General features: G+C 52.1%; 1 protein-coding gene across 12 annotated transcripts in view; it reads left to right on the top strand.

Annotated features, from left to right (window-relative positions):
• Ank1 (ankyrin 1) overlaps positions 1-26,726 on the top strand; it is a 190,189-nt gene that overhangs the window by 147,237 nt on the left and 16,226 nt on the right. For 6 of the 12 annotated variants that reach the window (XR_013045395.1, XM_076553624.1, XM_076553630.1 and 3 more), the window contains exons 19-39: positions 658-756; positions 978-1,076; positions 2,046-2,138; positions 2,516-2,588; positions 3,281-3,304; positions 4,530-4,626; positions 4,939-5,017; positions 6,563-6,660; positions 6,744-6,968; positions 7,533-7,687; positions 8,009-8,220; positions 8,698-8,902; positions 9,217-9,313; positions 9,520-9,748; positions 11,811-11,936; positions 12,064-12,183; positions 13,544-13,622; positions 13,911-13,985; positions 15,999-16,130; positions 17,456-17,602; positions 26,038-26,575. Coding sequence is in view for 10 of the 12 variants with exons in the window: in XM_076553624.1 (XP_076409739.1) it covers positions 658-756; positions 978-1,076; positions 2,046-2,138; positions 2,516-2,588; positions 3,281-3,304; positions 4,530-4,626; positions 4,939-5,017; positions 6,563-6,660; positions 6,744-6,968; positions 7,533-7,687; positions 8,009-8,220; positions 8,698-8,902; positions 9,217-9,313; positions 9,520-9,748; positions 11,811-11,936; positions 12,064-12,183; positions 13,544-13,622; positions 13,911-13,985; positions 15,999-16,130; positions 17,456-17,602; positions 26,038-26,575 (3,002 nt within the window). In the remaining 2 variants the exon portion in view is untranslated. Of the gene's footprint in view, positions 1-657; positions 757-977; positions 1,077-2,045; positions 2,139-2,515; positions 2,589-3,280; positions 3,305-4,529; positions 4,627-4,938; positions 5,018-6,562; positions 6,661-6,743; positions 6,969-7,532; positions 7,688-8,008; positions 8,221-8,697; positions 8,903-9,216; positions 9,314-9,519; positions 9,749-11,810; positions 11,937-12,063; positions 12,184-13,543; positions 13,623-13,910; positions 13,986-15,998; positions 16,131-17,455; positions 17,603-25,367; positions 25,485-26,037; positions 26,576-26,726 lie in introns of those variants that run through there. The other 6 variants (XM_076553629.1, XM_076553632.1, XM_076553628.1 and 3 more) reach the window with 3 other exon arrangements.

Below are 26,726 nucleotides of genomic sequence, written 5' to 3'. Positions count from 1 at the left end.
ACAGGGTAGATTCTTTGGAAATTGGTACGGCAGCCCACAGTCACCTGAATAACCGTGGTCCATCACTTTAGACCATGGTCACTTCCTATAAACTCTGATAACTCCGCTAACATCTGGATGCTTACAGTGAGGCTCCACCCCTCTAGTAGAAGAAATGAGTCTGCTGTTGTGAATGTCGGCATTGACCGTACGTGGCTGTCTGTCCTTCCAGAGCTCCTCCTAGCACAGACCCGTCAGGCTCTCCTTCTAAAAAGAACGCGTCTGGAATCCTGGCACAGCTCTCTCCGATCACCCGCAAGCCTTTCTAGGTGCTGCCACAGACATTTGTCCCTCCCTCTGCTTCATGTCAGCCGCCCTTGCTCATCTTCAAGGCTAACAGTTTTCAGCCTAGCTCTCTCTTCCAGGTTCATGTCAGCCTTCCGACTGCCTGCTTGATGACTTCAGTAACATCTCAACCTCCCCTTGTCTGACACCAGATCCTGTCCCTTCTCCCACCAGCATCAGCACCATGTCTCACAGCGGCCCTCACTCTCCCCCCATAGCTTTCCTCCCCTCCCTGAAGCAGCCGCTTCTGTAAGGATTCCATTGAAGCGTGGCTCTGCTGGTGCTCGGCGTGCCCAGATGACTTCCCACCCACATTCATTCCTTGCCTTTCAGATGGGTTACACCCCGCTCCACGTGGCCAGTCATTATGGAAACATCAAGCTGGTGAAGTTTTTGCTACAGCACCAGGCGGATGTCAATGCCAAGACCAAGGTACAGGGGCACCTTACACCCAACTCCCACGCTGACAGCTCCCAGGCACTCACTTAGGAGGCAACCAGAGCCACTCCAGGCCCTGATTCGGTCCTGAGCTCTGAACGTAAAGAAGGAAGTGGAGGGGAGGAGCAGTTTTAGGAGATGGACTCTGGAGTGTGTATGCAGTTCCTGCCCCCAACAGCTCACTGATCCTGCCACATGTCTGCCTTACTTCATAGCTAGGATACAGCCCCTTGCACCAAGCAGCTCAGCAAGGCCACACAGACATTGTGACGCTGCTCCTGAAGAACGGTGCTTCTCCGAACGAGGTCAGCTCGGTGAGTACCCAACTGGTCCCATTTCACACAGCAAGGGGAGCATCCCTAACCATATAGGTTGCTGACACTCTGGAGTCTGGGCAGAGCTACGCACCATAATGTAGCTGCCTTGTGTACTCCAGACATTTGAATGTGGCTCCTTTTGGTCACTGGAGAGTGACCTTCACCAACAGCATGCCTCCTCTGCTCTGGCTTGTTAACTGTTCCTGATGAGACACCTTCTGCTGTGTTTGAAGCTACCTTCGTGAAGTATGGCATGAGTAGGCAAAATTAAGTGCTTTGGACCTGGAAGACATCCCTAGCAGCCTTGGCAATTGTGGTTCGGGATGGATTTCCTGTCCTGACCGTGGGGTTGGTAGGATTAACCTGCAGGGCTCTTCCCAACTCAGAAAGCTGTGGACCCTTGACCTTGACTGCAGATGTTTGCTGGACTGACGTCATGTGGGGCCCCGGGCACAGTCCGAAAGCAGAGAAGGACCTTCAAAGATAAAGGCTTCAGTGCCTTGCAGTTCTCACCTAACCCTTTATCTTAAGAATAAAACATTAAAGTGTCCCCATCCCATTTGGGGAATTTGTGAATCCTGGCAGATCTAATTAGTGAACTGAAAGGTTCAGGATTGCTGTTAACTATCATAACACGCAGTTACTGACAGCTGAGGAGGGGTATGGGAGCATTGCCCTGCTGCTAACCGGCTCCTCCCAGCAGGGCTTGCCTGCCTTGGGAGACTTGGCCCCGTTCTCATGTCAAGGCCATATACTTAACACCCAGGGCTTAGAGTGTGCCCTGCTCACCTTCCTGTCTTCTCTCATCTTTTTGTGGCCTCCAGGGTCACATACTTGGACACAAATCTTGGCTCCAAGGCCCAGTCTGTCCACTTGGGCCCTTCTGAAGAATCCAAGCAAACCTGGTCTGTGTCCAAGAGGCAGATTCTGTCCTCTGACTCCCTGTCTGCTTTTCCTCTGTCCTAGAACGGAACCACACCTCTGGCAATAGCCAAGCGTTTGGGCTATATCTCTGTAACAGACGTGCTCAAGGTGGTCACGGATGAAACCAGTGCAGTGGTACGTCTGCCCCTCCCCTGAGGCACCCCAGCCCCAACTCCAGCTACAGCCCTGGGTCCTGAGGGTTACCGCCCAAAGCCAATGCCTCCCATCTGGTAGGCACGACTAGCTACAGGTGGGACAATACTGCCACCTAGTGACCAAAGAACTGGATGGGGCTTGGGGAGGGGGTGAGGCAATCGGGCAGGCAGCCTGAGGTCTGGCATTATCCTGACTACAGTACCCGCCAGGCTTCAGCTTCCAGATCAAATGCCTCCTAGGCCTGGTGGCACACCTTTCCATCTCCTTTCCTGGCTGCTCGTCCGGGGCAGCCGCTGAACTGAAGCAAAGATACCGTGTTCCGTGTGGGTCCCAGCCTCTGCCCTTTCTCCTTCCAGTTAGTCAGCGACAAGCACCGGATGAGCTACCCTGAGACGGTGGATGAGATCCTGGATGTGTCTGAAGATGAAGGTAAAAACCTTCGGTGATGAATTCAGGCTCCATCCTCTCAGGCTTCCCTTGGAGTCCCTCAGAACGGATCCAGGTTGTCCATACAAGCACACATTGAAACTATTACAATATTACAATTTGAAAATATTACAAATATTGCCTATCGACAGAACAACTCTTTTTCAGAGGATCCCAGGTGAAGGAAAAATTGAGGACTTAGAGGTTAATATTTTAGATCTCAAATCTTTATGTGGGAGTTAGAATGGATGGGTCGCCTCAAGGCAGCTCTGAGAGCTGGGAGCAGCTGCGGCAACATCTGGCTGCTGTTCTCCTGGAGCCTCCACAAGTGATAAGGCTGGCTGTTCAAAAAGAGGATGGATGCATCCTGGTCAGCTGCCCTTCGGACAGTGTGGTGGACAGAAAGTTCGGAGTCTCTCGTTGTCACTGGGGGACTGAGGTTTCCACTTCCTGATCTCCAGGGTATCTTTCCCTTCCCCCTTCCCCAAGTAAGCCCTACTTCCTCACAGAATTGAGAGGATGCAGGCGGGAGAGCAGGGATGGGCTTGCTCTCTGGCCCCCTCTGTCTGGAATTCAGAGGTTGGGATGACTGTCAGTGAGACAGTTCCAGCACATGCGCCCTTAGTGACATGCCTCTCGCTTTACTGGGTCCTGATGCTCTCACCCCTTCAACTTGGCTCTTCTTTGCCTTCCAGGAACCGCTCAGATAACTATAATGGGTATGAAATGCTTTCTGTTCGCTGTGGTCTTTCTCACCAGAGCACATCCCACCATAAGCACACGAGTCCTCCACTAACCCATGCCTGCTTCTCATCCTCCGTGGCCCCAGGCAGGGCCCGGAGCTGACTAAACAGGACATGCAGACCATGAAACCACCTCTGTATCTGTGCCCATGCCACCCTGTCTGTGCTCATCCTGCATGAACAGTTTACACTTCCATCCTGTCGGCTCTAGATCACAGGGCCAGGCTCCTCCTGCGGGGTGATAGGCATGTGGGGCCCAGAGCCCAGGCTGCCGCTCCAGTTAGGCCAAGAAGATGGGGGAGGGGTGCAGGTTGCTGATTTAGGTGCAGGGAGCTAGATCCTCTTTATGAGATTTGGAATTACAAATAAAATTCCAGGATGAGGAGTTCTTAAGGTATAAAAATAATAATGGAAGTAAAGGGGTTTCGATAACAAAAGGATGCTACAGCCTTGAGTGAATAGGATTCAGCACAGTGCTGTTGACTCCTCTGTAATGGCAGACAAGAAATATCTGTCACCTAAGCTGGGTGTGGTGGCTCATGCCTTTAATCCCAGCATTCAGGAGGCAGAGACAGGTGGATCCTTGAGTTCAAGGCCAGCCTGGTCTACAAAGCAAGTTCCAGGACAGCCAGGGCTACACGGAAAAACCCTGTCTCAAAGAAAGAAAGAAAGAAAGAGAGAGAGAGAGAGAGAGAGAGAGAGAGAGAGAGAGAGAGAGAGAGAGAGGGAGGGAGGGAGGGAGGGAGGAAGGAAGGAAGGGAAAGAAAGAAAAAAAGAAAAGAAAAGAAAGAAAGAAAGAAAGAAAGAAAGAAAGAAAGAAAGAAAGAAAGAAAGAAAGAAAGAAAGAAAGAAAGAAAGAAAGAAAGAAAGAAAGAAATATCTGTAACTGTGACTCTTTTTATGGAGCTATTGTGTAATGGAGAACTCATCAAACAAAAACCTTCTTTCTGGCTGTGTTGGTTTCCAGCCTGCAAAGCTGGGGGCAGGCAGAGGGACTCGAAACTGGCCTACCCTGGGCTCCAGTGCTGGAAGAACAGGCCTGGGAATTCCCATGGCTACCAGGCCCCTTGGGGCATCAGAACCCAAAACTGCCCACCGCTTTTGAGTAGACCTTGAGAGGGGGGCTGTGAAAAGTGCTTGTTCGGAACAAAAAAAGTGATTTGTCTCCAGTCTGCCACTCACTTGAGCTCCTGGTTTTCAGGTGAAGAACTTGTCGGCTCCAAGGCTGAGAGGCGGGACTCCCGGGATGTGGGTGAGGAGAAAGAGCTGTTGGATTTTGTGCCGAAGCTAGACCAAGTGTAAGATGGGTTCAGTGTGGGTGGGAGGATCGTGCTGTGGATATCCAGGTGCAGCTCCAGGGTTCAGAGTAGAGAGGTAGAGGAAAGCCAGGCCTGGGGTGTGCCTAGGGAAGGAGACGGTTCAAGGTGCAGGGGGGCCACGGGTCAGTTTGTGGAGAAGAGAGTCATTTTATCATATGTGATGAGGTGAGGCGTGAGCAAGCCAGGTCATTACAGATGGACTGAGGTTTGTCACTTAGGTCTCTCAGGAATGATGGAGGGGTCTGCTTCAAATATCCTGCTCTTTGATTGTCTAATGTTCCTGGTTCACAGGGTGGAATCTCCAGCCATTCCAAGGATCCCTTGTGTCACACCTGAGACTGTGGTCATCCGATCTGAAGACCCGGAACAGGTAAGGAACTCTTGGTCTCTTCCTTTCGCAGAGAGTGAGGACATTCCATGATTGTGTTCCTATGACCTGGAGAAAATAGGAGCTGAAGTAGAGAGGCTCACACCTTCAGACCCATGATTCCCTGTGTTCTGTAGAGCCCAGGACGGTTGGCATACTCATTGTGCCTCCTGTGAGTTCCAGGAGCCTCACAAGGCTCCGAGTATGAGAAACATCATCATAACATGCAGGAAGATGTTCAGGCCATGTTCAATTGTGGGACCGGGAAGGAAGCCTTCCCCCTGTGATGGACATCGGCTTCCTCTCTCTTGAGAAGGGGTAACTGTGCCTCTCCTCATCTTCCCCCATTTGATAACGGGAGCCAGAGACCCCAACACTGACAGAAAGGTGTCAGAGCACTGTTGTCGATGTAACCGTTGTTCATGACAGTACCCTGGTTTGGGCCTTCCTAGCCTTCCACTGGAATTCGTCCAAAAAGGTAGATAGAGCTGGAGGATGAGAATGATTTCAAATAGTTTAATCTCTTCTGGTTCAAGATTAGGCCACTGGCACTTTCCTCCAGAGCAAGCACATTTCCTAGGGAGATGAGAGAATTGATGTGGTGTTGAAGGCTGGCCATGTCTGCCCTCAGGCCTGATAGCCGAGGTGGGCTGAATCCCTGCCCCCTCCACAAAGGGATGTGAGTCTGAAAATACACTGGGGCATCAGCACCATACAGCATTGGTGGTGGTGCACATTTGAGAGATAATCTGATGGGACCCTTGTACCACTCTGACACTGTCCCTGGATGCTGTCAAAGCAACAGGAACAAGCCCAGGGGACCTGAGTGAGTCTTGTCCTGTAACCCCCCTATTCTCTTCACCACCCCTCAACACACACACACACACACACACACACACACACACACACACACACACACACACACGGAGAGAACCCAGGGGTTTGTACTTGCTAAGCAGAAGCCTGACCTCTCTTTCCAAGTCTTTGCTTAAGTTAAAAACCCACTCAGAGGTATACATTGCATTTCTAGTAATAGCCCATCTAGGGCTCCATGTAAAGGGTTGGGTTCAGTTGTCTCCTATGAGCTGCCATCATCTCTGGGTGTGGACCTAGATGCATGGTTTTTTGTGAGGCAGCAAATAGTCTCCTCCCACCAGTGAGGGGTGGGAAGCCCCGCAGAGGCTAATGGGTTCACCTCACAGACACACACACACACACACACACACACACACACACACACACACACACACACACACACAAAGTGCCAACAGGGCAAGTTGCCTTGAGGTGACGGTGCAGAGCCTAGAACCAGCTCTGGAGAGGAAAGCATGGGGAACGGCAGAGAGAAGGGTGGACGGGTGAGCTGTATATGCACCAAGCAGAGGACAGCTAGCAAGGAGAGACCCCGAGGGGGAAGCCATGTTCCTTTGGGGGTCAGAGTTCATTTCACGGAAGCGGTTTCTTCCAGCTGCGCTGCAGGACGTGGACACATGTTGGGGTATCCTTGGGGCGAGATAAGAGACAGGAGGCCCTTTTTCTCTTCTGTAGGGATCTAAAGAGTATGATGAGGACTCCCTGATCCCCAGTAGCCCAGCCACAGAGACCTCAGACAACATTAGCCCCGTGGCCAGCCCCGTCCACACAGGGTGAGTGTTACACAAATCTGGGACCCACTTTTCCTGCCCTTGAGAAGGAAGCCAGTCGTGTCCTGATCTACCTGTGCATCTAGGTTCCTGGTGAGCTTCATGGTTGATGCCCGGGGAGGATCCATGAGAGGGAGCCGTCATAATGGCCTGAGGGTGGTGATCCCTCCGCGGACATGCGCGGCACCCACACGCATCACCTGCCGCTTGGTCAAGCCTCAGAAGCTGAACACACCACCCCCACTGGGTGAGGAAGAGGGCCTGGCCAGCAGGATCATTGCGTTGGGACCGACGGGGGCCCAGTTCCTTAGGTGAGATATGCCCCCGTGGGGAATGTGTGCAACTAGTGTCTCCAGCCAATCCCCACCACTTCAGCTGAGACTGGAGGACCCCCACCCCCACCCCCCACCCAGGCAGCGCCCGGCATCTCATGGCTGTGGTGACAAACAGGCTTTCCCGGCCCTCTCAGGCCCATGGAGCAGTTTACGGCTCTAGAGGAGCCCACTGCTCTCAGAAGTGCTAGGATGCGAAGGAAGAGAATAGAGAAAAATTGGCTATTTGGGGGGCATTGGGTTTATTTAGGTAAATACCAGAGTGCTCATCTGGAAAGTGTTCCCCGCAGAGGGGTCCCCAAGACCCTCCAGAGGAGTGAAATGCAGGTAGTCTTCTCTGGTCACTGGAGCTCTGCTGTCCACCGAGAACACTGAGAGGCTTCAGCCTCCGTGGCCCAGGGCAGCTCTGTTCCTCCACAGCCCTGGCCCGTAGGCCCTTCTCCCCTGCGGGCTGTGAGCAGGGCTCGCTGCCGTCCCCTTTGCGGCCGGCCGTCTGGGCCTCCCCTAGGACACCCTCCGACCGCTCGCCATGTTCTACCTTAGCCCCGTGATTGTGGAGATCCCCCATTTCGCCTCGCATGGCCGCGGGGACCGTGAACTGGTGGTCCTGAGGAGTGAAAACGGATCTGTGTGGAAGGAGCACAAGAGCCGTTACGGAGAAAGCTACCTGGACCAGATCCTTAACGGCATGGACGAAGGTGAAGGGGCCCGAGAGTCCTGGGAAGACGGGATCTGGGGTTGCACACTCGGGGTGCTCTGTCAGCACTGCCTGGGGTTGGGGAGGCTAAGAGAGGCTGGAGATGATGGTCCTTATGACCAAGCGCTGGATCCCCAGGACCTGTGGGTGGGCATAGTGCCCTCCCACCCATGCCCAGCGCCTCTTCCACGGGGCCTCTGGGCCCAGACACTCCTCCTTCCAGGCCACCTCCCTGCCCAGCCCCTCGGAAGGGTGTGTGTCTGGGATGTGGAGACCCTAGAACCACAGTCATAGCTCTTCCTGAGGCAACTTGTGGTTCCAGAGCTGGGGAGCCTGGAGGAGCTGGAGAAGAAACGCGTGTGCCGCATCATCACCACCGACTTTCCCCTGTACTTCGTGATCATGTCCCGGCTCTGCCAGGACTACGACACCATCGGTCCCGAAGGGGGCTCCCTGAAGAGCCGGCTCGTGCCCCTGGTACAGGCAACGTTCCCCGAAAACGCTGTCACCAAGAAAGTGAAGCTGGCTCTGCAGGTGACGGGCTCGGGGTCCCCTTCCTGGCCAGTTCCTCCGGCGACATGGGAGCCAGGCTCTAGAGAAGACTCGCCCCCCCACCCCCCAGGACAGTCCCACACTTTGGTCTGGGAAATCTGAGCTGGGAGGGAGGGGGTGAGCAGATGTTTCCCGAAGAGTAGACAGCCCAGTGTGGCCACTGAGTGTGGCCAGCTGTGTGGCCAGCTGTGTGGTCAGCTGTGTGGCCTAGGGAGGATTCCACAGGAGGCCCAAAGTGGGCCAAAGTGCTGAGGGAAAGCATGGAAATGGGAGATGGAAGGAAAGGTTCAGAAAGACACGAAGCCGCGGGGTCATGCCTAGGTGGACACCATTCCCATCAAAGTGTGTGGGGTGGGGGGGTAGAGGTGGGGTCAGCTCCTCACCTGAACTTTGAGGGTACCTGGCTGACCCTATCTGACTTGCCTGGGGCTGAGCCTTCCTGTCTTCGTCCCTTCGCAGGCACAGCCTGTCCCAGACGAGCTGGTGACCAAGCTCCTAGGGAACCAGGCCACGTTCAGCCCCATTGTCACGGTGGAGCCAAGGCGCCGGAAATTCCACCGTCCCATTGGGCTTCGAATCCCGCTGCCTCCCTCCTGGACTGACAACCCCAGGGACAGCGGGGAGGGGGACACCACCAGCCTGCGCCTACTGTGCAGCGTCATCGGTGAGTGATGCTCCTGGGGCCCGCTTCCTTGGCAGCAGCTGGTTTGGGGGCATGCCCTGGCTGGTGCAAAGATAAAGCCAGCAACTACCTTAGGCTCTTACAGCTTCCCCGGGGGATGGGAGAAAAACGACCTGAGTATAAGTCCATAGGATCTGAGGACAAGTCCTCGGGACAGCGTGGGGGCATAGAGTGCTCAGGTTTTGCAGACTAAGGGTCACCCAGGCGGTGCCACTTCTGCCCTAGCGCAAATTGGTAAGCTTCGTGCTTGTGAACGGAAAGTAGCCCCCAGCCCTGTCCTGCTGCTGCTGTTGTAGGTGGGACTGACCAAGCCCAGTGGGAAGATATAACGGGAACAACCAAGCTTGTGTATGCCAACGAGTGTGCCAACTTTACTACCAATGTCTCGGCCAGGTGAGACTCGGCCCTTCCTCGCCCAGCATGGTGGCTGCAGGGAGCCACCCCCGCGGCCTGGCCTGCTCTCCCAGGCTTGAGATTCCTTCTCTGCTGCTCCCCCCCTCCACCCACCCCACCACCCTCCACCCCCACCCCCACCCCCTGCCAGACAGGGTGCAGTCGCTGCTACGTGGCCACGCTTGCCACTCGCCGCCTCCTTTTAGGTTTTGGCTATCAGACTGCCCTCGGACCGCGGAGGCTGTAAACTTCGCCACCCTGCTGTACAAGGAGCTCACCGCGGTCCCCTACATGGCCAAGTTCGTCATCTTTGCCAAGATGAATGACCCCCGGGAAGGACGGCTACGCTGTTACTGCATGACGGACGACAAAGTGGACAAGACCCTGGAGCAGCACGAGAACTTCGTGGAGGTGGCACGGAGCAGGGACATAGAGGTGTGGCTCCGGGTCTCCTCATGACAGCCGCTGCACACAAGGAAATAAAGCCCTGGGTTTGATAAGGGGGCTTTCATGGCTGGCTTCTGGGACACGATGGCCAGGCCAGGCCAGGAGTCCTCCCTCTGAAGTCATAGGGACTGTTAGACCTTATTGCTTCAGCTCCTCTCCCAAGCATCATCTTAGATAAGTTATGACAAACACTGCAGGCATCTCAGGGACTTGTAGCATAAGAATTGGCATTTGCGCCAGGCAGTGGTGGCGCACGCCTTTAATCCCAGCACTCAGGAAGCAGAGGCAGGCAGATCTCTGTGAGTTCGAGGCCAGCCTGGTCTACAAAGCGAGTTCCAGGAAAGGCGCAAAGCTACACAAAGAAACCCTGTCTTGAAAAACAAAAAAAAAAAAAAAAAAAAAAAAGAAGAAGAATTGGCACTTGCTGAAGTTCGTATGAATCTGGCACAATTGAAAGTAATTTGCGAGGCTGGAGAGCTGGCTCAACAGTGAGGAGCACTTACTGCTCTTGCAGAGGACCTGAGTTCGGATCCAGGACCCGTATCAGACATCTCACAACCACCTGTAACTCTAGTTCCAAGAGGTCCAGTGCCCTCTTCTGGTTTCTGTGGGTGCCTGCATATGCGCGCATGCGCGCATATGAAATCCTTCTTTCTTAAAGTACCTTACTCATAAGATAGGGCGTGGCTCCCTTAGCTGTGGGCACCTTTGTTACCCCAGTGTACACACTGGGAAGCTAAGACCGGGAGAGAGAGGGTTAAAGTCACCCTCAAGCTGCAGAGACCGTAGCTATAGGATTTGACCCAAATCCCTGCTTCTACCAGCAACCCTGGGGTGGGGTAGCATCTAGGAAAGCAGGGGCCATGTGGATAAGTAGAAGAGAGGATGGGAACAGCATTTGAACTTATTACCATCCCAAGATTCTCTCCCATGTTTATATAGTGAGCTAGGGACTGTCTGAGGGTCTGGCCTCGGAATCTTAGCTGGACTTACCTGGGAAAGCTGATGTCTTAGAGTTTCGATTGCTGTGATTAAACACCATGACCCAAAGCATTGGGGAGGAAAGGGTTTATTTCAGTTTACAGTTTATCACTATATCAGTCTATCTTGGAAGGAAGTCAGGGCAAGAACTCAGTCAGGAACTTAGAGGCAGGAACTGAAGCAGAGGCCATGGAGGAACGCCGCTTACTGACTTGCTCCTCATGGTTTGCCCAGCCTGCTTTTATATACAACCCAGGACCACCTTGCCCAGGACTGGCACTGCCCATAGTGAGCTGGGCCCTCTCACATCAATCAGCAACCAAGAAAATGCCCTGCAGGTTTGCCCACAGGCTTTCTTTAATAGAGGTTTCCTCCTCTCACGTGACTCTAGCTTGTATCAAGAAAGAGAGAGAGAGAGAGAGAGAGAGAGAGAGAGAGAGAGAGAGAGAGAGAGAGAGAGAAGGAAGGAAGGAAGGAAGGAAGGAAGGAAGGAAGGAAGGAAGGAAGGAAGGAAGGAAGGAAGGAAGGAAGGAAGGAAGGAAGGAAGGAAGGAAGGAAATAACCAGGAGAGCTGGCTTAGTGGTTTGGTATCAGAAATACAGGGCTAAGACTTAGGCGTGCCTGGTTCTGATGCTGCCCTAGCACTCACTGGTCAAAGTGCTTATTGTACTTACTGTCTACAGGACTCAGTTTCCCCAACTGTCAGATCTAAACATGAGAACATCTCAGTTGAAGCTGTTGTGCACACAGAAGGAATCCTCGTATGTGAGAAGTATTTGTCGCCTTTTGAGCACATCTCACAAACGAAGCATCTTCAGATAGACTTAAGAATACAGACCAGGGCTTTTTTCAGGAGCCATGCTCTGCTGTCCTGACAGGCCACTGAGTTCTTGGGAACATGTTCATTACAAGTCTACACCAAGGGAGCATGGCCCATTTATGACACTTTTCCCTAAAAGAACAGCGAGGCTTCTCATAAGCCACCCCCTGTGTGAGGGGCAGTTAGGGGAAATCACAGAAACTTACAGGCGTTTCTATACGAGCTCAGCATGCTTTTCTCTCCCTGTAGGTTCTGGAAGGGATGCCTCTGTTTGCAGAACTCTCTGGGAACTTGGTGCCTGTCAAGAAAGCAACCCAACAGCGAAGCTTCCACTTCCAGTCCTTTCGAGAGAACCGCTTGGCCATCCCTGTGAAGGTTGCTGGCCTCCTCTGGCCACCCTGTTCTCTTGGTCTAAGAGTTTGGGAGGCAGGAACCCCTGGAGGACACCAGCCTGGAGGCATCCAGGGCCCTGATAAAGCTCCCTGTGTGTAATTGAATCTAGGTGAGGGACAGCAGTCGCGAGCCAGGAGGGTTCTTGTCGTTCCTGCGAAAGGCGATGAAATACGAGGACACCCAGCACATCCTCTGCCACTTGAATATCACCATGCCCCCCTGTACCAAGGTGAGCTGCCACCGCCAACGTCCCCTAGAAGCCCCCAGAACACACATCCGTCCAAAGGGCTCCTTCCTGTGTTCTGAAGCACCAACTTCAATTTCCAGGCTCCTCGGGGCTCTTGCTCTGCTATGGACATTTACTTTGTGGCTAGGCAGAGAAAGCTTGCCCTGGAACGTCCGAAAAGCCTGGTTACGTGATGCGAGGAGCCAATGTCAGGGTCAGGTGCTGATAGGACTGTTCACATGGAGCCAGCCTCCCTAGAATGTGGAGGACAGATCCACCCCCCACCCCCGACCCCCGATGCTCTTGAGGAGTCTGAGGCTTACAGCTGAGGCGGGGCTTGCCCAAGGTCACTTACTCATCGACAGAAGTCGTCAAGTCTCGTTTCCATTTATTCGCCTGTCTTTCCTCTCAAACAAGGGGACCCTGGTGTCGCCTGCCACTGTCAAAACCCAGGTTTCCACGCTCAGCCAAGGAGTCTTGACCAATGGCTTCTTTTTGACCCCTGTGAGAGCATCATGGTGTCGCTTGGACCTTTGGAGCGACTCCATCTTCAGAATGTCTCCAGGTTTCAGTCAGGGCTATTGTGCTTCTGAGTCACTGGCCTTCTGTGGTCACCTAGAAGAGAAACAGGTCACCTTCAGCTACGTGACTCAATTTCTCTTTTCCTTCTAAGGATGAGGGTCAACCTATTTCTCTCTCAAATGGGGTTTCCAGTGCCTAGAACAAAGAGGCCCTAGTATTAAACCTTAGGCCAGTGTGAGTCAGCAATGAGTCATCAAGCGGAAGAGAATCCAGAAAGAAAAAAAACAAGCTTAAATTCAAAATCTGTCTCTACCGGGTGATCTTGTGCAAGTTTCTCTCTGTGCCTCAGTTTCCCTACCAGTGAACTAGAAGTTTTACCCAGGGGTTGGAGAGATGGCTCAGAGGTTAAGAGCACTGATTGTTCTTCCAGAGGTCCTGAGTTCAATTTCCAGCAACCACATGGTGACTCACAACCATCTGTAATGAGATCTTGTGCCTTCTTCTGGCCTGCAAGCATGCATGCAAACAGAACACTATATATAATGAATAAAATAAATCTTTTAAAAAATGTTTTTTAAAAAAAGAAGAAGTTGTACCTACTTGCCTCATAGGTGGCTCCCAGTATAAAATGGAGCAGCTCACACAGTAAAGGCTACCTGGGTCTGCCATTCTTGATATTATTAATGAAGTATTTACGTACCACGAACCTCCTTCCACTCCCATCTCTTACCACGTGTTTTATCTGCCAGGCCATGGACCACCAAAACACGAGAGCTTGCATCGGCTTCTCTAAGACAGAGTGTGCCCAAAATCCATTGCAACCTTTCTCTGTCTGCTGCAGGGCGGTGGAGCGGAAGACAGGAGGAGGACGCTGACGCCCCTGACCCTTCGATACAGCATTCTCAGCGAGTCCCGGCTGGGTAGGAGCCCCTCGCCTAGCACCCCAATATGCTTGCTCTTATAAGAGTGCAGACACATTCCCATCAAGGCAATCTGTCAAGGATGTCCTTGTCAAGGACTCTGTCCTGGTGTCAACTCATCCTATTTTATCTGCAGCAGGCAAAGCCTTCCCCTTAGGTCTCTACCTGACAGTGTGATCTGAAGGGCCTGTGTTTACCTGGGCACCCTTTTGTAAGGGCCAGGCACCCACCTCATCTGTGTTGCGACCTGCCCCCCACGGCTAACTGCAATCCAATGCATCTTCCCAGGTTTTACCAGTGACACAGACCGTGTTGATATGAAGATGGCGGTCATCACGGAGCACCTCGGCCTCAGCTGGGCAGGTGAGTTATGGAATTTGGACAGAGGGAAAAAAAAAAACCACAGATCTACCTAACCCCATGATCCTTCCTCCTGGGTGACCCAGGATGAAGTGCGTCCAGCTTCATCATCCATTGTGCTCTGAGTCTGTGATGGCCCATTTTATAAACAGTGCCACTGGGCAACTGTGGAGAGCAGTGAGCCTCCTGCCCACCCCCCCACCCCCCCACCCCCCACCATGTTCGTCTACTTCCCCTGGAAGCATTGTGAGAAACAGTTATCCTTGCTTTTATAGCAAGAGTAGCAGAGACTCCAGGGAAACAGCCCTTCATCTTACGACCGTGCCAAGTTGAGCATCAGCCTAGGCCATCAGGAGCGCTGGTTGAGCGCAGAAAAGCATTTATAAATCCTAAGCCGTGAGCCTTCTGTAATAATCATATCTCTCCCACTGTTGTTTATGTTTGAATGTTTCTCAGCAGAAACTGTGTCTGGTTTCATCTCTACATTTAAATTCTGTGCATTTCAAAGATTAATAGGTGCGTGGCCTCACAGGCAGACTCGGCTACTACTAAGTTTCTACTCTCCACCGCTAGTTCGTGTGGTGGGGAATAGCTAGGCTAGCGGGCATTAGCAGGGGTCCAGTGTTTCCTGTTCATCTGCAGATGAGCTGGACCTAAGCTGTCTTGAGACACCTTTGAAAATAAACATCAGATTTTATATCTAACACCACCAACGCTTGACGTTGTAAGCTGCCTTTGGGTGTACTGATTTACCTTGTTTTATCACTGGGATTGTGAAGATCCACCTTAATAAAGCAGGTTAGTAGCTAGTGACAGAACACAGAAAATGAAACAAATAAACACAAACACACAGACAAATGATATATGTGTGTGCGTGTATACATACATATACATATATACACATACACACATATATATGTGATGTACGTATATACGTATATCTTGTGACGGTGTCCACTGCCTTCTCAGTGCTACTCAGTACCTTCTCGGAGGCAGCTTGCTGTGGGAGAAGGGGAAAAGGCCAGGTCTTCTCCAGATGTTGCACCTTTTGCCTCTGGCTATAGCGGAGCCTATGGTACTTCCTGGCTACAGCAGGGCAGACAGGATTTGAAGGGAAGCAGGTAGGCAGAGGAAAATGCTCCACATGTTGATGTAACCTCAGGCTCTGTAAACTGACGTGTTCTCTCTCACCACCCTCTGCTGTAATCTTTATGGGGATGACCGTCCTGTGTGCACTCACCCGGCACAGTGCTTTAGACGACTCAGACACCACAGTGGGAACTTCCTGAAAAGCTGTGTGGCAGGAATTCAGAATTTGGGAACTGTCTGTTCTTTAGGCTATTTCTATTCCTGCTTGGTGTGTGTGTGTGTGTGTGTGTGTGTGTGTGTGTGTGTGTGTGTGTGTGAAAGGTATACTGTGTCTATACATGTCCATGAATATAAACACATGTGTATGTATGCTGGACATGTGCACATTTGCATACAAGTATATGGCCTGTGTCCTTATATGTGGTGTATGTTTGTGTGCTTGTGTGTGTGTGTGTGTGTGTGTGGTGTGTTGTATAGTCATGTTCTGACCTGTAGTCACCAGTCTTCCTCATACATAAAGTACTCTGATGTATTCCCCTTCTAAACACCTGTGAGCAGTCACAGTAAAAGCAACAGAGGGAAGTTCTGTCGTAAGCACAGGGCTGCCTCCCTATCCTCTAGTTCTGGGAGGACAGCCAGTGGCCACCTGTGCAAAGCTGCAGGTGACCTGAGCTATGGCGCCTTCAAAGTCTGGGGACTAGCTTGTCTCATCACTCCCCAGTGAAATTGGAAAAGAAGAAAGGAAATGTCTCCATTCACTCATCACTCACTCATTTGATGCCTGTTTTCCCTGCCCCGTTCACTAGGCACACACGGAGGCAGATACGTGTTCCGCACCAAGTCTCTCCTGGTGGGAAGGGTCCCCGGATTTAATGGGGACTGTGATAAACTTGGCACTCATACTGGCTCTTGGTTCTTTGCCTGCAGAGCTGGCCCGGGAGCTGCAGTTCACGGTGGAGGACATCAACCGGATCCGCGTAGAAAACCCCAACTCCTTGTTGGAGCAGAGCGCAGCCTTGCTGACCCTCTGGGTGGCCCGAGAAGGCGAAAATGCGAAGAGTCAGTACCATTCAGCCCACTGCCTGGCTAGAGAGCTGCCCTCACCAGAGCCCTTCTTTCAGAGTCCAGTCCTGCTGCGGGCCTGGGCTTTCCCATCTCCATCACTTCTTATAGTCTTGAGGTCTCCTAGGCAACCCTACCAGATCACATTACCAATGGCTCCTGCCCTCAACCTTTCCCATTCTCAGGAGGAGGGGGGGTGGAATTGCCCTGGACCCCTGAGAATCACATGTTACAGGATGTAAGACTCTTGTTTTCAAAGAATTCCTATTGAATTTCTCAACCGAATGAGTTCTGTGGTCTCGGAGCAGTCAGGTGGGCCTACCCTGGGCTGCTTCTGCTCTTGTTCTCTTAGGAACCCCCGCCCCCCTCTTGCCTGGGAAAGACTTGTCTCACTCTGTTTTTCAGCAACTCCTCCAAATCCTGCCCTATGCAGGAGCTGGATGCTTCTATCTGCTTCTTACATCCTCTGATGTGGACCAGGACTTCAAAGGGACAGTCTTCCACCTTATTTTCTCATTGCTATTACAGCTCTCTCTCTGTCTGTCTCTCACACTCACACACACACACACACACACACACACACACCTACCTTTAGATACTTCACATTGGTCACTAAGCATCTGGCTTGTACTCAGCAGCGCCAGAACACTTGCCAAGCATGCACGAGGCCATGGGCTCTGTAGTTGGAAGATTTCCTGTGTCCCGCTGGGGCCCTGTAGTTGGACCAATCTCTCCCATCCACTTCCCGCTTGTTCCCAGATAAACACACAGAGGCATATATATATATAATTTTCAAACTGTATGGCCTAATGGCTCAGGCTTCTCACTAGCTAGCTCTTACATCATAAATTAACCCATTTCTATAAATCTGTACTTTGCCACATGGCTTGTGGCTTACCGGTACTTTTACATCTTGCTTCTCCTGGCAGCGGCTGGCAACGTCTACCCCACTCTCCTCTCTTCTCTCCCATCTCCCTTGGATTGTCCCGCCTGGCTCCATCCTTCCCTGCCATAGGCCAGTGCAGCTTTACTTATCAACCAATCAGAGCAACACATCTTCACAGCATCCAGAAAGACGTCCCACAGCAGGGCTCCATCCCCAGCACTGAAAGAAACAAAACAAAACAAAAGCCGAACCACAACGGGCCACTCTTAGTTTTTTGTAGACCTGTTGTATAAAAAGATGTTATCCACGAACAGGAACTGTTTCTCTTCCCCAGACTTCCTCCTGCCCCAGGTCTGCTGGGCCTGCACAGCGAGCCTGGCTCTCTAGAATGGCGTGGGTTTGATCCTCAAGCACCTCCTCTCTTCTGTCCCAACAGTGGAGAATCTGTACACAGCCCTGCGGAACATCGACAGAAGCGAGATCGTTAACATGCTGGAGGGCTCCGGCAGGCAGAGCCGCAACCTCAAACCAGACCGGCGGCATGGGGACCGGGACTACTCATTGTCACCCTCCCAGATGAATGGTGAGTGTCCCGTGAGACCGAGCTGAGCTGGGGCCCTGCCTTCCAGCACCAGCAACAACGGCCCCCTTCCCATGACACTCCATTTCCCCTCAACCATCTCTCCCTCCTGGGAGGGTTGTCGGCGATGAACTCCTCCTACCAGGGAGAGCAGAGGCAAGTGAGAGAGACAGCTGGCACCCACCTGTGCAGGTGGGCATCCTCCCCCAGGGCTGCCTGCCTCTGTGCCCACATGTGGAACAGTACCCAGGCCCTCACCACCAGCCCCCAGAACCAAGGTCCCAGAGGGGCCTGGCATGGCAAGAAAGGATTTGAGTCTGGGAAGAAGTTACCTAGGCCCTTGCCCTAGAATCTCCAAGCTTTCTGTTTCACAAGGCATGGGTCCTCTCATGTCCCTGTCTGCAGCATATTCAGTGATTAGGAAGCAAGGGACAGGGAGGCTCTGGCCCAGGGTCTCAGGGGATCAGTTGATGGTGTGTAACATCGCACTGTGAACCCTCGGGACTAAGGGTGTCTTCTTGAGCCCGGTCTCTCTTTCTTGTCATACTCTCTCCCTTTTTCCCCATCTCATCTGTTTCCCAGCACTCTTCAGGATGGTTCAGCATGGCAGGGAGCCCCAGTGTGACCCATCCCAGGAGGCCCTGACCTTTGCCACTGAGCTGTGTCTAAGGCCTGCACTCTGCCCAGAGCGGCAATGGGAGGCAGGCATTGCCATGAAGGAGCAGAGCCTGGGCATCCCAAGGCCTTTCTCTTCATGCCCTCTCTCTCTGGCCGGTGGACACGAGTGGGACCCCACTTCTACCTCAGCCCATGGTGGGGGCCCAGAAGCCTGCGCCTTAGGCCCTGCCTGCCTGCTGGTGCTCACAGGGCAGAGACGTCTCCTTGTCTTTAGACATTGGGTTAGATTCCAAGCTGCTTTACTAACTTTGAAACTCTTGTCAACTGTGGGGTGCGTCTTCTTGTGGTGTCCCTACCTCACTGTGGACAGCTATGCAGGGACAGCAGGGCTCCCCAAGCTGGTAGTTTTCAAGGCTGTCCCTAGCCCATGTACACGTTGAACACAAGAGTACCTGAGTCACAGCTTGTGGTGCTATCAGGGAGCAGGGAGTACCACCAGGGGCAGGTGAGTTCTAGACTAGGCTGGACACAGGGGCCTCCTTCAGTCAGGTGGGGCCGGTGCATGCCAAACCTCTCCCGTTCTCTCTCTCTCTCCTCTCTCATGTCTTGTGTCTCCTGAAACATGCTATCTAGCCCCGTCAGGTGTGGGGCTCATCTACTGATCATGTCCTGTCTCCTCTCTCCGCCTCTGACCTCATCCTGACTCCTCACTCCTTTGTTCTTCCTGTTCTCCACTGTCTCCACCCGGCCAAGGGTCCAGAGCCGTCAGATTTCACAAGTGCATGTCACGGAGGACCCCTAGCCCCCAGCCCCACCCCATGCATCTCATGGCTGTCCCCATGGGCATCTGTTGCGTGTGCATGGCGTATATGTCTGTGTTACCTTGTGGTGGCTGCTGATGTGTATGCTCCACTCACTCTTCAGGTCCAGAGGGTTCCAGAACAGCGATCTACAGCTGTGGGGATCGTAGCTGCCCTCTAGGAACCTGGTTGGAGCCCTATGGGGAGCTCCTAAGTAGGCCAGCTCCCCCTTCGCAGAAGGAAAAAGAAGGGCAGCTGAGAAAATCTGTAAGCTTTGGGAAATACAAAGGACGAGACACTGGATCCTTGTTGGATGGCATGGGCTTCTCAGTATCGCCCGTGCTGTTTCGATCAAGTTAAATCCACAAGTTTATGTTTATGCCCTAAATTAAGTTAGCATTCCCAGGACTAGCAGACCCTTAGGATTTCCTGGGTCTGGAGGACTGACAGTTGGCTCCAGTCAGACCAGAAGAGTGTTAATACGTCAGCAGTCCCAAGTCCATGAGTGGGACCGAGTCTCTATGTGTTCTGTGTCTGATGATAGGGCTCTGTTGCCATGGGCTAGCCCAGTTGGCACATGTTTTTTTCAAGCATCAGCTACATGTTAGGCACCATTCTAGGCAGGGGAGCGAAGTTAGTTCTCGGCCAAGAAAACAAAACAAAACTCTGCCTTTGTGAAATCTTCCTTGTGTTATGAGCCCATGGATAATATGCGTGAGAATATATGCCGTGTTATATGTGATATGGCCTCATAGGGATATGGGGGTACATAGGCTAGAATAAAGGGACCGAGTCGCGTGGTAGGAGAGTTGCATTTGAACAAAGGCACAAAGAAGATGAGGGAATGAGCCATATGTAAACAAGAAGGAAAGAACATTCCAGAAGGGTGGCATGCCTGGTGGATTCACAGATAGTGAGGAACCAGAAGAACTAGGACAGTAGGAGGTAGAGAGAGAAAAGGTGGGAGGCCTAAGGGGCACCAGGAAGCCGACCCTAGAGACTGTCAGAAGGACCTTCGGGTTTTGTGTGGTGGCATTTGAGCAAAGGAATGACATCATCCTCAAAGGACTCTCCTCCTGCTTTGCTGACTTTAATGGCTTCTCTGTGCAGTGTGCCAACCTCCTGTACCTAAAAGCCCCCAGATCTCCAGATGAGCCTCGACTCTGGCCCCTGTAGGCATGATGCCCTCAGTTGGGGGCCAAAATCATACCTTGATCCTTGGCCTGATCCTCCCTGCCTCCTCGGCATCAGGATTGGTTGGAATATAATGTTGCTCCCTCCTCCCTGTCTCAGAACGACTGTCTCACATTTGTCCTTCCAGTCAGACATGATCAGAAGTGCAGGGAGGAAGAGGCACCAGCCTCCTGGACCATCTCTGGGTGTCCTCTGACGAGGAGGACACACGGCACCTGTCCAGGTGCCAGCCACGCCCTACACGTTACGATGGTCACAGTCCCCTCAGTTTTTGAGTTGCTTTACCTCAGTCTTCTGCTGATCTCCACCTGAAGTCACAGGGACTCAGGGCAGCGTCTATGGAAAAGGGGCGGGGGCGGGGCAGGGAGTGGGGTCCTTATTTGAGAGCCATGTTTTTCCCATCACGGCTTTTCCTGACCTGCATGCCTGCACTGTTGTGGGAAAGGAAATTTGGCCCAAAGGCCAGTTTTCCTACATAAGAGGGGACCACACAGGCCCATGGAATAAGCACAGAGAAAAAAATGCCTATTAAAAAACAAAACAAAGCCGGGCGGTGGTGGCGCACGCCTTTAATCCCAGCACTTGGGAGGCAGAGCCAGGCAGATCTCTGTGAGTTCGAGGCCAGCCTGGGCTACCAAGTGAGCTCCAGGAAAGGCGCAAAACTACACAGAGAAACCCTGTCTCGGAAAACCAAAAACCAAAAACCAAAAAAAAAAAAAAAAACAAATAACCCCATGAGACATTTCTTATATGGAAAGAAAAAGTAGGCATCTCATACCCACCAGCTCCGTCTATCTTGATGAGACGTCTAGTTGGAAACAAAATGTACTTATCTATATCAATGTTTAATGATACAGCTAGTGAAGCATGACTCCTGTTTGGGGCCAGGTTACCTGTCCCCACCTTTTATTGACTATAAGCATTGAACTGAGAGGATGATCACTGCATTTGGGTTAGTATATACCCAGGACAGTAACCTGCTAGGAAGAAAGGCCACCTGGAGTCCCACCCAGCTCTCAGTCTACTCAAGAAGCCCCAGGCAGGCATGATCTGCAGGCAAAACCTCCCTCAAGAGCCTCCTCGACAGACCCGAGAATGAGATGACGCCAGAGGAGCCGTGGAAGTGGGGGAGGAGCACTTAGCACGGGGACACTCTGTGTGCTCACATAGTCGGTCAGCAACATGAAAGTGCCCATCCATCAACAGCCACAACAGGAAACTCCTGGGCCGGGTGAAACCCTTGACAAGCCATGCAACCTGGTGCTGGAAAATGTGAAGGAGGAGATGGTGACCCAGGTCCCCAAGACTGACAAGGGCCCGAAGTAGTTCATGCCAACGTCAACAAGGACCTGCTATGGAGAAAGGCCCACCCTCCTCTCAACTCAAGAAGTCAACGCAAAGAAATATAGGCACAGATATTACTGAGAGAGGACTCAGTCATTGTGGCCCTGAGGAACCCACTCAACACTGGCAAGTGGAGTAGGGTCCTCTTCCTACCATGAGAACCTGCTCCTTGCCCTGCAGAGACCAGCACAGTGGTTTTATGAAATCCCTATGTGTTTTATAGAAAGAAAGAAAGAAAGAAGGAAGGAAGGAAGGAAGGAAGGAAGGAAGGAAGGAAGGAAGGAAGGAAGGAAGGAAGGCAGGCGGCAGACAGGCTGGCCCCTGACTTACTCTGCTGCAAGCCTTATGTATGTGACTACTTCCTGATCTTCCCAAGGTCAAGTACAAGGCCTTTAGACTGGAGGATGGGCTGGTGACCCAAGTGGAACAGAGCTGCAAGAGTCCTAGAATGATGAGCACTTCTGAAACTTAGGTAGGACTGAAGTAGATCTTCCCAATGTCTTTCCTACCCTTGACCTAGTGAGACATCCCCATGAGGGTACATAGGCCTCAGTGACCATGGCACCACACTAACAGTGATACCCACCCATGTCAGTTCCATAGTTGTTGAGATCCTCGGATCGAAGTCTGAGTGGGTGGGTCGGGTCCTCTAAAAATGGAAAACATCCTGAAGGCAGTCACCAGGGGTGACAATGAACAGAAATTATACATATGTTTTCTCCACTCCCACCTAATTTAGATGAAATTTCCACTCAAATGAACAACATGGAAGCTTCAAGGTGGAAGGGTTACAAGATGAGTCCCAGAGCCTCTGATGTTTGGGGGGCAGAAGACCTCCACCCTGAAATACTGATGAGATTCCCAAGGGTGACAGAATGGCTGTATATGACAATCTGTTTATGATGAACACCACTTCTGGCCAAGTTATAGGGATTAGACACACACCCCTTCTCAATGATGCTGCCCCAAACTGGAAAGCCCTCGATGAGACAGCAGTTGGCAAGACGTTAGACATGAGGAAGCGAGAGTCGGCGGTCCATGAGACACAAATGAAGAGAGTTCTCTGAGGCCCAGATTCAGCGTTAACAGCATTTCTAAGGAAACCCAGGTGGTCTCCCTGGGTTAAGGAGAGGCTGCTGAGGTCATGGAATCCAAAGCAGCTATACTTGCAGAGATACCAGGCCAGGAAGGAGACATCTAACAAGAATCAGAAAGCAGCCGAGCGGTGGTGATCCACGCCTTTAACCCCAGCACTTGGGAGGCAGAGGCAGGTAGATCTCTGTGAGTTTAAGGCTAGGCTGGTCTACAAAGAGAGTTCTAGGACAGCCAGGGCTACACTGAGAAAACCTGTCTCAAAAGAACACAGAGTGAGTCAGAACACTAGAGTCCTTTGGAAGGTCACCTACATGCTTCAGCTGAGTATTGATCAGATATTCTCAATGGCTAGCCTGGCCATTCAGACATTCGTTACAGAAAGAAGGATCATGCTTCAGAAAATGAGAATAAGTAACCCGAGCTTGAGCAATGCATAAGACCTGCCTAAGAAATCCTGAAAGCAAAATGCAATGGGATCAAACTGCTTTCCAAATAAACCGCTTAACAGGACAGCCACCAAGGATGTCCAGGGCTACGAAAATATCCAACACTCAAAAGGTCAAATTCACGGTGTCTGGCAGCTAGTTAGAGAGGGCCAGATCCCGGAAGCAGAAAAATGGAATCAGTAATGGGAAGAAAAAGAGGGACTGGGACAGACAGACAAAAATGGCAGGACAGTTGGAACAGCTGTGACTGTGTATTCAATACAGTGTTCCAGGCGACACTCAGCAGCAGAGCATTTGCCTAGCTGCACAGAGACTCTGTCGGCAGACGCACTCCAAACTGAAATACAGGAAGACAAGAAAAGATATCAAAACCGTCAGTGATCTTTGGGACAATTCCAAAAGCATGTGTGTATGTGTGTGTACATATATATGTATGTAGATGTACATATATGTGCTGAAAGTATTCTGAACTTGATGGAAATTATAAATACATTGGTATAAGAAGTATCATGAACTCCACATACAGGAAGCATTTTAGCAATTCTATTGAGGTATACAATAAGCAAACTGGTCAGAAGTGAGCATGGAAGGGAACTCAGTCCAAGGGAACCAAAATAAGGATGATGGACTCGTGGGAAAGAGTATAAGCAAGAAACTGATGAGTTTGAAGTAAAACACCATTGTACTTCCAAGTTAAGCTCTTTCTTCAAAGAAAGAGCAGACAGGGCTTGGAGCATGTCCCACCATGGAATGCTTACCTAGATTATGTGAGACTTGGGGTTGCTCCCAATGGCGACAGAGAGGACAGAGGAGGGGGGTAAAAGGAAGGAAACGGGGGATAGGGAGGAGGAGGAAGAGGAAAAAGTATTAGTAGCAGCAATGTCTTTAATCCCAGCCCCGAAGAGACAGTGGCAGGCAGGTCTCTGTGTGTTTAAGGCCAGCCTGGTCTATCTATGTAGCGAGTGCCAGGCCAGCCAGGGCTACGTGGTTGAGTCTCTATCTTAGAAGAAGAGGAGGAAGAGGAAAGTTCAAAGCCAACATGAGCTGCATAGCAAGTTGGAAGCCAACCTGGGGCTATATAGTAAAGAGCATCCCATGGAAACGAGCATGCCTGCAATCTTAGCATTCAGGAGGAAGAGGCAGAAAGGGAGGCGCAAGTCTCTGCACAGCTTGATTTAGATAGCAAATTTCAAGTCAGCCATGTACGTGATGAGACCCTGTCTCAAAAAAAAAAAAATAGCAACTCAATTAAAGCAAAAATAAAAATTCTTCCAGATGTGTACAAGCTGAAAGCATTTACCAGGAGACCCACGCTACAAGCAGTGTTGAAAAAGAGAACCTGAATTGAATCTGCGTGCGTGCGTGCGTGCGTGCGTGCGTGCGTGCGTGCGTGCGTGCGTGCGTGTGTGTGTGTGTGTGTGTGTGTGTGTGTGTGTCCTTTAGTACAGTGCCTGGCATGGAATCGGACATTGGCGGATGTGTTTTGGCTGAGTATGTGGAGGAAGGAGGATGAGTGTAGACAGTGCTGTTAGATGCAGAGGCCATGGGAGAGCCAGCCGGTGCCCAGAGCTGAGAGCAAGGAGGCAAGCTAGGCTGAAAAGAGTAAGAATGAAGATCTGAGTATGAACGTAAAGGCCTGGTTTAGGGATTGTGGGGACTGGGAAGGGGCTGGCTGATTGAAGGGTTTGGGCATAAAGCTTGGAGAACTAGATAATGGAAGGTCCCTAGAAACAACATAGCCCCTCCCTGTTTACACACACACACACACACACACACACACACACACACACACACACACACCCTTTGTTTCCCCTGGATCTTTCCCTGTAGGCACATGCCAGTTCCCTGGCTCCTCAGACACACCAGATAGAAAAGCTTGTCTGTAGACCGGCACCTGCTCTCCTGGGAACAAAAGGGACCTCTCTGTGACTCCTGGAGGTGCGAGGGCTGACGCACCTCTGACAGAACACCGATCGCCACCCAACACACAAATACATCCCCCTGCATGTAGGCGTGCTTCTCAGTCCATTCACAGTCACATCTCAACACCAGGGAGCTGAGGTCCAAGCCAGCCAGACACTGTCTAGAGCTTATTTCCAAAACAAGGAGCAGGTATGGGAGCAGGCTGCAGATTCCAGGCTGTGCTGGGTCCCTGCGGAACCAGAGCTGGGTGGATAGATAGGCTCAGGGCCTGTGGATGAAGCACCGGCGGCGGGCAGGTGTGCTGGACCCATGGTGCCCTCTGACCTTGCGCCATTTTTAACCCCTTAGAACTCTCACCTGTGCCACTGTAGATCATTCAGAGTTTGTGGAACCAATATGCACCTTGAGGAAAAGTCACTTCATGCCAATCCAGAAGCCTGTTTCCCACTTGACCACCGCACTGAGGTCTGTGGATGTTCAGTGTACCCTGTCAGACCCCTCCAGGGCAGCCTTGTTACTGACCCTGATCCTGGGTGGGCTGCACTCTCCCCGCCCAAGGTACATTCCTAACAGGACTCGAAAGACTGAGCAAAGAAAGATCATCCTTTCCTCCGCCAGCCGCGGAGACTGGGGCTTTCATCTGATCGATCAGGACAGATCGGAGCACAAGTCCTTTGGATAAAGCCTTCTTTATCTAGTGCTCAGAGCTGGATAAGAACGAATCTCAATCATGTTTCTTTGCCCTCCAGCAAAGGAGCCCCCTTCTCTACCCTCACCCCTTGGCTGCCCGCCCCCCCCCCCCCCCATCCAGCTCAGAGCCTTGTTTCTCTTGCCAGGGTGGCCCCGGCATTAGCCACAAGGCCTGAGCTTTGGACTCGGAGCTTGGAAAGTCCCTGCCCTGAATGTGCATGCCTCTCTGTGGCCGTGCCTGTGTGTGTAAGTGTGTGTGGTCCTGCACGTGAGCGTGTGTGACCAAAAATCGCTTCTGGAGCATGTTGCCCTCTGTCTGCCCTTCCAGGTTACTCCTCGCTGCAGGACGAGCTGCTGTCCCCTGCCTCCCTGCACTACGCGCTCCCCTCTCCACTGTGTGCAGACCAGTACTGGAACGAAGTGGCTGTCATAGACGCCATCCCCCTGGCGGCCACGGAGCATGACACCATGCTGGAGATGTCTGACATGCAGGTGTGGTCTGCGGGCCTCACCCCCTCCCTGGTCACTGCTGAGGACTCCTCTCTGGAGTGCAGCAAGGCCGAGGACTCTGACGCCACGCAAGAGTGGAAGTTGGAGGGGGCACTCTCAGAGGAACCGCAGGGCCCGGAGCTGGGCTCTCAGGACCTGGTGGAGGACGACACAGTGGATTCAGATGCTACAAATGGCCTGGCTGATTTGCTAGGTCAGGAGGAAGGTCAGAGGTCAGAAAAGAAGAGGCAGGAGGTCTCAGGCACAGAGCAGGACACGGAGGCTGAGGTGTCTCTTGTTTCAGGCCAGCAGCGAGTTCACGCCCGAATCACAGACTCACCCACAGTGAGGCAGGTGCTGGACACGAGCCAGGCCAGGTAAGGGCTGGTCTACGGGCCCCTTCTGTCTTCCTGGGCTTTGGGTCTGACTATTCCTGGTGCTGGGCACAGGCAGAAGGCTTGGGTACTGCTGCTCGCCTGCATTCTAAATGCCCTGTGGCAGATACATATGAATGCCCCCGAAGCCACC

Source organism: Peromyscus maniculatus, chromosome 17 (assembly GCF_049852395.1).
Source record: "Peromyscus maniculatus bairdii isolate BWxNUB_F1_BW_parent chromosome 17, HU_Pman_BW_mat_3.1, whole genome shotgun sequence".
NCBI lineage: Eukaryota > Metazoa > Chordata > Mammalia > Rodentia > Cricetidae > Peromyscus > Peromyscus maniculatus.
The sequence above is the reverse complement of the archived record's forward strand: the minus strand, read 5'-3'. Positions and strand labels throughout refer to the sequence as shown.